A 12,789-nucleotide genomic window follows, 5' to 3' on the forward strand; every position below is an offset into this window, starting at 1 on the left:
TAGCCTCCCAAAGGCGCGGGATTACAGGCTGAGCCACCGAGCCCAGCTTGATTTTTTTTTTTTTTAAAGAATCTGCTTTAGAGAAAAAAAGAGAGTGAACCCAAGTCTAAAATATGTTGATAAAGGGGGAAAAAAGGATACACTATTGGTGAATCAAGCACAACATGAGGTGAAGACATCAGGTAGACCCCATCTGGGTCATGTTACTTGGGTTTACAAGGTCTGCCATCAGATTTCTTCCATTTCTAACAGTGGCCCCAAACATCAAAAGATTGTGGGTTGGGTTCTCTGATAGAAGTTGAGAAGGGAACAAAAAACAAGGAATAGAGGTAATTCAGAGTCCCCTTTCCCAGGTTCCTCAGTCTTATAGGGCTCTGGTGAGTTAGATAGGTCAATCTGGGTACCAGAGGAGGGGATGCTGAACACCTACTTAGATGATTCTAGCCTTAAGGAACAGACAAATAGAGGGAGGGGGAATCCTTACAAACCCTCCTAAGACTTAATGCTTAGCTGGAGTCATCAGGGCAGCAAAGGAGGCAGGAATAAGATCGTCTTAGCCAAAAGGTTCTTTGAAAAACAAACTCTGCTAGGGTGCAGGAGACTTGGCCAGGAATGACCACAACATTTACTGTCTCAGAAGGTTTTCCATGTCAAAGGGAACCTCCTGCAGCCTTCAGCTGTCCTTGGCCAGTCCCTTTTGGTTTTAGTATATTTTGTGTTGCAGAATTAGCTCAATTGCTCATGGTAATATGGAGACAGATAAAAACGTTTAAACACCTGAGGTGGCAAAAGGAGTTTGCTTGGTCAGGTTGCCTCATCAGTAGAAAAGTGGGCCCAGCCATTTGTGGTCTTAAAAACTCACAAGGATGTTGCTGAAAAATCTAGTTCATGTACTAAAAACAGCTAACATTTTCCACATGCTGGGCTTTTGTTCTAAATAATTCCTAAGTAACATTTTATTCCATCTTCAAAATGACTCTGAGGTTGGTACTTACTATGATTTCTCTATTTTGCAGATAAAGAAATTGAGGCATCCAGAGATGAAGTAACCAGGATTTGAACTCAGAAAGAGCATCATTCCAAAGCTCAGACTTTGCATGTAGAGCTATTTATAGGGTTAGTCTTCTCACACAGTGTGAGTAGGAAAAAGGTAGTAGAATGAGAAGAATCGTAAATGTCTCCTCGATGCTAGAGATGAGATGGCATCTGTCTTTTAATGTCTGTAATCCAATAGGCCAAACAGGGAAAGAATAAGGTCCAGGACTAATGGAATGGCTGGGGGGCTCCAGATGGGGACAATGAAGTGACATGTTGGTGAGGAGGTGCTCAGCAGACAACTAGAGCAGCTAAGGATAAACAGTAGAAGTAGTCATCTACTTCTAAGTCTCCTGGAACTGAGAAAATGGATAGTTCCCTTTACTCTAAATGAAGAGGTAACTGGTAGTGTGATAGGGCAGGCAAGAAAACCATGCAAGAATACCTCTACAATCATTCCATGATGGTGGGGTTCAGAGTATGTCTGTCTTTGATTAGGAATCGGGGTGGGGAAGAGATAGTTGACAAACTCAGTTATAGATATTACATCTGTAGTGTACAAACATCCTTTTGTGAAACTGTTCACTAGATAAATCATTACTATTTGGGTGGCTGAGGCAGGAGGATCCTTTAATCCCAAGAGTTCAAGACCAGCCTGGGCAATAGAACAAGACTTCATCTCAAAAAAAAAAAAAAAAAAAATTTGTGGGCTAAGATCTGATTCACACCCCCAATTCTAACCCTGGCTGTGCCCTGCCATTGAGACCTTGTTCTAGATGGAGACCTTACAAAATTAAAGAGAAACAAAGATCTGCCCCAGCAGAAAAAAAAAGAAAAAGTAAGACTAAAAAGGAGGAAGGGCAAAAATCTAAAATTTGGAAGATCACAGCTCCAAGAAAAATAGGTGTCTACAGGTAGAATACACATATCACTTGGCAGAAGTTTATTGTGGACCATCCTAGGTAAGAAGTTGTCAAAGATTAATAGTTTGTTTTTTGTTATTTTTTCCTCTGCAGAGCTGTTTCTGAATCCTGGTCAGGAAGAATCCTAGCCAGAGGAGCTGTCAGCCAATATATGACTGGGAAGTGTTTAAGTCCATAGAGATTTTAATGGTTTGGGGTTTTGTTCTAGAGATCAGTTACATTTGGCAAAGGCCAACCAAGAAAGAGGAGACAAGAAAAACTATTAACTTCCCGAATATCCACTAAAACTTCCCAAACATCCATTAGAGACTTGGAAATTCTGGGTGGGTGAGTTGAATTTGGAGGCCCTGTAGCCATGGTGGGGACCCACTGAGGACAACAGATGATGTTCCAAATAGCAAAGGTAAGTGAGAGTCTTATCTATGCTCACCCAGTGAGGCCTGAAGTAGATATTTTCTAGCTTTTCTGGGAGTAACACCTTTCCTCAATATGTAACATAATACCTTAACCTCCTCATGTACAAATAAAGGCCAAAGTCCTCTGACAACATTTCACACTTGGTCATAGCACCCATCAATGCGTAAGTCCTGGGGAGGAAGCTGAAGGGGAGCCTGGGCTGAGAGGAGCCAGGCCAAGAGGAGCCTGGAACCTCTCAAAATTCCATTTGGACAACCTAAACCAAAATAGCAGTCAAATTTCCCATTCGAATGCAGATGACTTTCTAGGTAAGCTTGTCCTGTCATAGGTTCAAGCTCTGAAATAAAATTATTGCATCATCTATCTATGATGTAATACCTTTCAGGGATTTTAAGGTGCTGTTTATCTTCCTCTGCAGGATCTATGGAAGACATGGATATCTTACAAAAACAAGCCTCCTGCGGCACTAGTTGTTTATCTCAGGTTTTGTGATTTAAGAAATTTGGGAAATGACACATCCACAGCCCCTTGTGGAGATCTGTGGCATGTAACAGCATGTTAAAGAGTCTAGGAAGTCATATACTAAAGAAACTGGTTTAAATGTGTTGAATCATGTGTTCCAGGAACTCATTAGACAGAAGATTCCACCCAACTCTCCACTCATAACCAATAACCAGTGGAAATTAGGATACCAAAGAGCACAGTTCAGATTATTCTAGAATGCTCAATTAGGTGTTCCTTTTCCAAATTACTGAGCATCTAGATTAAAACCCAGATGGGTGGGACCAGACCTACCGTGGAGCAGCTCTCAAGCACAAGCTGAGAATGGGTCACACACTAAACTGGGCTCCAAGGGAGGCCACCGGTAAATATCCTCATAAACTTTTTGGGTTGCTGTCAGCCGGCTATGGTAGAGACCCATCAGACCACTGTGGAGCAAGTTCAGTGGATGCAGGTGTGTCAGGTTTCAGGCCTGGAATAAGGAGCTGTGTGTTGGTCTTCTCTTCTGAGAGCTGATTTGATTGAATCTCCATGGACAGATGGCCATCCCACTGGGCTCCAAGGAGATTTGGGTTGGTTGTGTGGGGCAGCTTCACAGATACTGTCACAGGCTTACCATTGGTGGGTTTCATGCTACAGGAGGCTAGAACTCAGCAGGGACAATAAAAAAGATGGACAAGCAAGCAGGGCAGGTATGGGAGTAAGGGTCAGGTCCAGAAGGAAGCAAACAGACAGAAGAGGAGAAGGGTGCTGAAGAAACTGGGCACTGAGGCAGGGAATGGGTGGTGATGGGACTTAAACTCTGCCTGAAGTCTCAGGCTGGCAACTTGCAAGCAGTGGCAACAGAAAGGAGGAGAGAAGGGGAAGATGACAGCCATTGGAGGATAGAGATATGATGCAAGGAAGGGGGCTGAATCACTGATATCCTTTCTATTCTTGCCTCTGGGCTTTTCCATGGGTTCCCCAACAATCCTGGCCAAGCTCTTTCAGACTTTGTCGAGGATGTAGCCAAGGGAGGCATCTGACAAATGCTTACACACCAAATCCCACTTCTGTCTCATTGGTGCCTCCTGACCAGCAAGCAAGAGAGTGGGGATATTCTGGTCAAGTCTTTTGAAGAAAGCAGGAAAAAATATATATTTGCTTTAACCAGGAATTCTGCCATTATCAGAAAAATAGCAGGGATTTACAGGGTTACTTTCATTTACTATTTAGGAATAATGACCTAAGATACAATTTCATAATTCTATAAAATGAAAAAAAAATACAAACAAAAAAATACTACAAAACAGAACCTGCACCCTCAAATTTCTAAGTGAAAGCTCAGAAAAGCACAGAAAGCACTAGTGTGATTTATTCAATGATTTTTTCACTCAGTGTGTTGGCAGAGACATGCCTAAAGTAGAAAAGTTTTGATAAATTAAAAAAATTGTGCCATTGCCAAATTCTTTATTCATAATGGCAGAATTATTCTGTGATCCAGTGGTTCTCAACCTTGTATGCATATCTAGAATCACCCAGAGTGCATTTTAGACATACTCGTCTCAGGTCAGGCCAATAAAATCAGATGGGAGGATTTAATGGGGGTGCAAAGCATCAGTATCTTTTTTAAAAAAACGTCTGCTCTGGCTATCTTTGTTATGAAACAAATCACCCCAAAATTTAGATTATTTATCTTGGTCACAAATCCACAGTTTTGGCAGGACTTGGCAAGGATGGTTTTTCTGCACCACACAGTATTGGCTGAGGTGGTTTGACTTGGGTGATGACTCCAGGATGACTACTCACAGAGCTGGTAAGTTGTGCTGGCTTTCAGCTTGGCGCTCAGATGGGGCTAATGGCTAGGGCCTCAATCTCTCTCCAAAGGGCTGCTTGGACTTCGATGCAGTATGGTAGCTCCAAGAGTGAGTGTCCCCAGAGACCCAGGAGGAATCTACAAGGCTTCCTCTGACCTAGCCTCAACGTCCCAGAGCATCACTGCTGCCACTTCCTATCAGTCAAGGGGATCACGAAGGCAACTCAGATTTGGAGGAAGGGCAATTAGATTCCAGTGCTCCATAGGAAGACAAGCAAAGTATCTGCTGCCATCTTTCCCACAAAGCTTCTGGAGTGTAGGGGCAGTAGATGGTTGTATTGGCTTCCTGTGGTGGCTGTAACAAGCACCACAAATTTGGTAATTGACAGAAATTTCTTTTGTCCAGCATCAGTATCCCCAGGCTAAAATTAAAGGCGTCACCAGAGCTGTGCTCCCTCCAGAAGCTTAGGGTAGAATCCATCCATGCCTCTTCCAGCTTCTGGAAGTTGTCGACATTCTTCAGCTTGTGGCCACATCATCTTCTCTAGGTTCCACCTTCACAACCCCTTCTCTATGTGTAGTAAACTCTCTCTCTGTCTCTCTTTTATAAGGATGCATATGATATCGTGCAGGGCCCACCTTGATAATCCAGAAAAATCTCCTTTCGAGATCTTTATTTTAATCACATATTCAAAGACCCTTTTTCCAAATAAGGCATTATGTCCAAGTTCTAGGCTTTGGGAACTGACCTTTTTCGAGGAGAGGAGGGCAATATTTTACCCTACTACAATGATCAAAATTGTATACATGAGCTCCTAAATCTGATCCCAGAACTCCCTAAAGAAACTCAGCTTCCTATGTCATTATGAATCAGAAAGGATTCAGGTCCAAAGCCCAGAGTTGCGATGGGAGTAGACTACTTTGTATAATGTCTAGAACATAACTGTCAGCCCAGGAAAATGTCACTGATGCAGATGGGGAACTTATCATTTCTTTCAAATTTTATCCAGTTTATCTGCTCCCAATTTTCTTCTTCTTAAAAAATGTAATGGCTTTATTGATATATAATTTAATATATCTGTTCTTTTATTAACCTGGCCATGAAACTTCAATAAGCTTTAATTGGTCAGTGTTTCAATGCACAGTTTGAAGACTTTAAAATGTGTCCCCATAGATTTTAAAAGGTCAGAAATGGAAACAAAGGTAGAAAATTATCCTAATATTGCTAAGATAATCCAGGGACTCACCAGATGCAAATTCCTTTCTTCTTACTGTACCTTAAAACTTATATACAGACAATAAACCCCAGACAACTCAGAGAGGGGTACCCTAACCCAGTAAGAATGTCATTAAATTTAATATTTAATACAAGTTTTAAAAGCATAAAATATATTTGATTTTATGAACAATAATTATGTAGTCAATCTCCTACACTCTTAAAGTAGATGGTGATAGTTTCACCTTTAAATCAGAATATTATACAGAATGAGCATATCATTTACAAAATTCTTAAGCAAGAGAACTTTATCAGAGATGAAGCATCTGCTTAAAATATCATTCAAGCTTCTGCATCTGTCTTCAGATAGTGGGCTGGCAGACTCTAAAAACCCCAATGCTTATGCAGTGATAACTCTTTCTTAGAGGCCATCTGGATTGCTTTTCAGGGGCTACAAGAAATCAGACCAGGTCTGGCAGGGAGGATGTAAGAGCAAATTTGATGCAGAAACACTAGGGACCAAATATCAGGAATTCTCTATAACCCAGCCAGGACCAAAATTTATCCTCATGAGCATCCTCTCAGTTTACAAAGATTTCACAAAAGAACTGAGTTACTTAGAATGAGATTTAAAAACAAATTCCAGTGCACTTTGTAATTCTCTCTGTCTCTGTCTCTGTCTTTCTCTCTCTCTCTCTCGGATTCTAAGTATGCTCCTTTTTATAGATTTAAGACATTTTCCCTTCCTCACTTGAATTTCTGTTTTTTCTTTTCCCACTAGATAAAGAACAGCACACATCAGCACAGGGTACATAAGTAACCCCTACCTGCATCGCACACAAACTGTTTCTCATACGTATAACAAAAGAAGGGATACTGGCCATTTTGAAGACTACACCATCATCCCAGAAAACAGGTCTAGGTCTCCTCAGCCAACTCAGTTTCCAATACCAGTTTCCATTAGAAATAAGAGGGGTCAAAAGTAAGACTCAGGGCCAGGCTTGGTGGCTCAGCCTGTAATCCCAGCACTTTGGGAGGCTGAGGCGAGAGGATTGCCTGAACCCGCGGGTTCGAGACCCACCCTGTCAACTTGGCGAGACCTCGTCTCTACAATAAATCAAAAACTAGCCAGGGGTGGTAGCACGTGCCTATAGTTCCGGCTACTTGGAAAGCTGAAGCGGAAGGATTGCCAGATCCCAGCAGGTTGGGGGTGCAGTGATTGGGAGCATACCACTGCACTCTTGTCTGGGTGACAGAGTGAGACTCCAATGCCAAAAAAAAAAAAAAAAATTAAGACTCAGGCATCTCTACAGTTCTTGGATTTTCAGTCTTCCCTCCTAAGCCCTTTAGGCCATGGACCTTTCCAAAAGATCTTTCTGGCCGCCCAGTCATTTATCAGGAAAGGGGAAAGTTGTGGTAGTTTTACTCCTTTTGCTGCATTTCTGATATTCCCATCCAATGCTTTATACTCACATCTATCCTGGAGCTGCTGCTAACTTTTATTTTATAGTAGCAATTTTTTTTTTTGCATTGGAGTCTCACTCCGTCGCCCAGGCTGGAGTGCCGTGGCACACTCATGGCCACCCCAGCATCAACCTGCTAGGCTCCAGTGATCCTTCCACCTCAGCCTTCCAAGTAGCCAGAACTACAGGCGCGTGCTACCACATCCGGCTAATTTATTTCATTTATTGTAGAGATGAGGTATCGCCAAGTTGCCCAGGCTGGTCTCAAATCCTCAGGCTCAGGCAGTCCACTCACCTCGGTCTTCCAAAGTGCTGGGATTACAGGCTGAGCCACCAAGCCCGGCCTATAGTAACAATTTTTAACTCCTAACCAAAGCTTACTTAACTGACTTGCTTGGCCAACCAATGCAACCCATTCCTTCTGTAAGACATATTCACTGATGCCTGTAGCTGGCTGGTTGTCAGAGCTGAGTTGGAGTTTACCGTGAGTCCACTGTGCTTTTAAGGAAACCTGTTCATGCCCATTTTACTTGTTATGGATCATATTAAGCAGTTAAAGATTATGTAACCTGATTTAATATGAGTGTGGAAAGGGTTGTTCCTATGGAAAATAAGGCGAATTCATTTATGAGTCTCTTAAACAACTGCACCGAAGTAGGTATGGATGTTAATAATAAAATATAGGAAAACATCTTTAAAATCTAGAAGGATTTGACACTCAGACTGCTTCAAGGTTTCCTCCTCTTCATTTTAAAGAAACTGAAACTAATGATAAACTAGGTGTCATTTATGCAAGAATGCTTCTAAAGAATGCAAATGAGTAAATCTATAATCAAAATAAAGTCACTAATTCAGGAATTGATAAATGCACATACATTCTGATTCCAAACAAAGTATTTATATATTTTTAAAAATTTCCCTTGCTTCAACTTTCATTTCTTTTGATGAAAACTAATTTGATGAAAACTGATTACAATTGTGTCAGCTAAGAAGGCTGCCCTTACCTCTGGCCCAAAGAGAAGCAAACCAGAGAAACTCATCCCAGACAATGTGGATGAAAGCACCAAGAATGATTTAATTAGTAATTAAATTATTTTAGCTTAATTGCTACAAGTCACCTAAACTGCTGAGAGTCAGTGCAGCCTTCCTGTAATTCTCTTTTTCTTACACCTAACCCATCCCCTCACCAGTTTCCCCCAATCCCCAATGCTGAGAAAGGGACATCAGTTCATACCCATCCTTTTTATAAAATTCCAACATCATGTTATCCGTGGCAACACTGAGGGGCCGGCGGGCCTGCTCGGGTTGGCGCCGGTCAGCAGGATCCATGTCTGGGGAGGGCATTGAGCTGTAGTTGGCATTATGGTTCACGTGCACTGGACTCCCATAATTGCCTGTAATGTTGAACTCTATCTCTGTGGGAAGAAAGAATTGGTATATGTGAATATTAATTCATCATATTAATATAATTCATTACATTAATTAGTCAAAGAAGAGAATGTAAGTGGTCACATGGATAAGTACTTAATAAAGCAATATTCATTTGTGATTTTTAAAAAACTTAGTAAAACAGAAAGAGATGGATACTTTCTGAAATAGACAAAATCATCTTTCTAAAACCTCATGCTTTATAGTGAAAGCCCAAAGCTAATTGGATCAAGAAAAATGGCAATGCCCACTATCACCACTGTTATTTAACACTATTTGAGAAATGCTAGCCAGTAGAATTGGTCAAGAGAATAAAATAAGGGGCAACAACATTAATATTTGTGGATGATGATAATTGTCTTTCTGGAAAACCAAAGAGTAAATGTAAAATGTTAGAAATAAAAAGAAAATTCATTAAAAGTGTTTGTTGGCTATCAAATCCCATCCTTTCCTAGTCAATGAGAATAAATTAGCTCGACATAGTTCTGTCTGTCTGCAGTGGTAGTGAATTAACTCATTCACAGAACCTACAGAATACTGCCTTCAATGTCTATCTCCTTTATTCCTTTATCTTGACTTCCTATACTCACCCAACTCTGTGTCATCAATAGAACCTTTAAGAAATCAGTAGTTCAGAGTTTTCAGTCAAAACACATGAAGCAAAGATAGTCAAACTTCTATGTTATATCAGTAATAACTCATTGCCTCTGCTGGATAGATATAAAATTATTAATAATTTACCCTCACATGCTTTAATCGCTGTTGTCGCACAGCCAAACGCATTCTCTTAATGTCTACTCAACATAAAGCAATGTACCATTTTTTTTAAAGCAAACATTGAATTTAGTATAACAACTGTTGTCTCCTCAAAGCTGTCACTGTTGAGAGTCATCTTATGGAATGGAGCTTCAATGGCTCAGAACATTTCTGATATTTCCTCTTAGGAAGCTTCCTTGAGAGCCTAATTTTGAAGCAGGCATTAAAAGAATCTCGTTGCCAAGGCAGGAGGATTGCTTGAGCCCAGGAGTTCAAGATCAGCCTGGGTAACATAGCAAGACCTTATCTCTACACAAAATTGAAAAAAAAAAATTAGCCAGAAGTGATGGCACATGTCTTGTAGTCCCAGCAACTTGGAAGGCTGAGGTAGAAGGATTGCTTTAACCCAGGAGGTCGAAGGTACAATGAGCCATGATCATGCCACTGCACTCCAGCCTATGCAACAAATGAGACCTTGATTCAAAAAACAAAAAAGAATCTATTGTCTTTGAGCCCCACCTTTACATGCTGAGAGGCAACTCAAAGGGCACAGCTTAGGTCATCAAAAGGTGATCTATAAGACACTCAGGTGTCCTAAGCCCTGAGTCAAAGTCCATGTCCACCTCAGGCCTCAGGCTCTTTCTATATATCTATAAAGGGCCTAGAGTAAAGGATCTCTCCTTCTGTACCAGTAGTCCATGATTTGTAGATTTGAAGAAACTATGGAGTACACATTAGACCAGTAGAATCCATGGATTCTACATGATTAGTACAGACAGTGGACACCTTCACCCCAGAACTGCACTTGAATCAGGTACTTCCTACAGGTACCTGAGTAGGAAGCTGCCACGGCACTACCCTGATACCTGGGAGCATTTGTGGGTGTGTGTCGGTGGATGAGTACACATGTAGGTGGATTAAAAACAAAACAAACAAAAATCTGTAAGCAGTGATACTTGGTTTCAAAGGTTTGGAACTTCTAGTGATATTCCTGCTCCCAGCCTCTTGCCCCCATACCTAGATGCTGCCACATACCCCCAGGGAAGAACCAGTCTGCATGCTGGATGATGGGTTCAATGATCCCAACAATCTGCAGTGAAACTGTGGTCATCATCTCCGTAATGTTCCTGTAAGCACAGAGTAGAGGAGGACAGGGTGGGGTTACCAGCCGAAACAGGGAGAGAGGCCCATAATCCCCTGGCCACAGAGTTTGGGAAGAGGCCCTAGACTAGAACCCTGCAGATGGAGTTTTGAGAGCAGGCTTTCTCTTCGGAAGGAACCTCCGATGTTCTGAGCTTTTCCTTCTCCATCTACAGAATGAGTATAGCCACAGGGCAAATGAACAATTCCCATGAGAGCACTTTCAACAAGAGGTGGGATTCTCATCCCTGCTAAGTTCATCCTCTTTCCAACTCTGCTCTCTTTGGAGACAGTCCTCTATCCCTCTGAGTCCTGATGCTGGTATCATAGAGTGTTAGGAGGACCTGAAAGAGCTTGCCTTGTCTGTGCCATCATGTCCCTTGGGCCTCCTTCCCCTCATCCTGGCACTGACTTGCATGAGCTCAGAGAAGACCCTTACTTCAGACCTGTAGTTCTCAGACCATCAACGACAACAATAAAACCTGCAGAACTCTGTGTCTCCTCCTCAGTCTAAAAAAGGAACAGGCCATGACAGAAATAGGACTTGAAAAATAAATGAGGCTGGTGATTACTGAACCTAGGCTATTCTGCTCACCCTGCCCAGGCCCTGCAGCCCCACCTGCATTACCCATATGGCATCTCTGTACTTACCCTTCCGCCTGTGGCCATAGGAGGTTGGGTCCTAAAACAATTGCCATGTTACTGGGAGTCATCTTGTTTACATCTTGATATTCTGACAGCTTGGACAAAAATTTGATCAAGTATCTGAAAGGAAAGTAGAAGAGCTGGGTTTAACCAGGGCTTAACACCAGTCATTCTCCCCCAGGACTGGGTAAAAACTTCTCTCATGTCATACATCTTACTGACAACGAGACTCGTGCATCCTTTGATGCAATGAAGATGCATCACATGCCAGAAAATGAGAGTTCCGTATTTTCTTTCCAAACCAAATACACTCAGATCTCACTCGGTTAGATATCAACAGCTGCTTCAACTAACACAGGACAGAAAGTCCCCGCCCTTCCTCTTGACCCAGTATATAATGACCTAAAAGTTCTTTCCCCTTTTCAAACCCCATCACCTGCCATCCTCCTTGTGTGCAGAAGTAATAAACAACATGTCTAGGTATTACTGGCAGGGACATCTGCATGCTAGGGGGTAATGTCCCCTGGAATTACTCTCAGTTGGGCTTTCTAGAAAGAGCCAATAAATAAAAAGTCCAATATAGACTGAGCATATGATCCAGCAATTCCACTCCTAGGGATATACCCAAAAGAAATATGTCCATAAACAAATGTATACATGAATGTGCACAGCAGCATCATTTCTAATAGCCAAAAAGTGAAACTATCCAAATGTTCACCAAGGAATGAACAGATAAATGAAATGTATATCCATATAATAGAATATTATTCAACCACAAAAAGGAGTGGAGTCTTGACATCCAGCAACATAAATGAACCTTGAAAACATTATGCTAAGTGAAAGAAGCTAGACACAAAAAGTCACGCATATTATTCCATTTTTAAGAAATGTCCGGAATAGACACATCTATAGAGCCAGAAAGATTAGTGGTTGCGAGGGACAGGGTTGGGGGAAATGAGGGGTGACTGCTATTGGGAACATGGTTTCTTGTTGGGGTAATGGAAACGTTCTAAAATTAGATAGTAGTGATACTTGTGAAGCTATGAATTCACTAAAAATTACTAAATTGCACACTTTAAAATGGTGCAATGGTATGCTCAATAAAGTTATTATTTTTTTAAAAGAGCTAATAAAGAAACTATCCATAAGTTAATCACAAAAGAATAGCTTTGGCAAACCATACTAAAAACCTACCAGACCCAGACAAGAAGCTGCAGTACTTGCCAGAGGCACATGTTTTCTCCTGAACTCTCAGTTACAAAAGGCTATGGTCTCAACCCCATTTTGCTTGAATCTTAGTGAAGCAACTCTTTTGGGTGTTGCTCACCTTCTATCAGTCTAGTAGAAAGTCCAGCAGATTCACATCCTACCATGTAGTCACTTTGTTGTCACTGTGACAACTCCACCCTAAGTCTCTCCTAACCATGCCTCACCCTCCAAGACACCACACAGGACTGGAACAGGACGTGG

General features: G+C 41.6%; 1 protein-coding gene across 4 annotated transcripts in view; it reads right to left on the reverse strand.

Annotated features, from left to right (window-relative positions):
• Positions 1-12,789, reverse strand: part of ARHGAP44 (Rho GTPase activating protein 44) — a 168,820-nt gene that overhangs the window by 18,838 nt on the left and 137,193 nt on the right. For all 4 annotated transcript variants that reach the window (XM_021706042.1, XM_008072286.2, XM_008072284.2 and 1 more), the window contains exons 14-16: positions 11,326-11,439; positions 10,570-10,661; positions 8,585-8,765 (exon numbers count right to left, since the gene is read on the reverse strand). In XM_021706042.1, coding sequence (XP_021561717.1) covers positions 8,585-8,765; positions 10,570-10,661; positions 11,326-11,439 — 387 coding nt within the window. The remainder of the gene's footprint in view (positions 1-8,584; positions 8,766-10,569; positions 10,662-11,325; positions 11,440-12,789) is intronic.

Source organism: Carlito syrichta, unplaced genomic scaffold (assembly GCF_000164805.1).
Source record: "Carlito syrichta isolate Samal-C Ts95f unplaced genomic scaffold, Tarsius_syrichta-2.0.1 Scaffold315082, whole genome shotgun sequence".
NCBI lineage: Eukaryota > Metazoa > Chordata > Mammalia > Primates > Tarsiidae > Carlito > Carlito syrichta.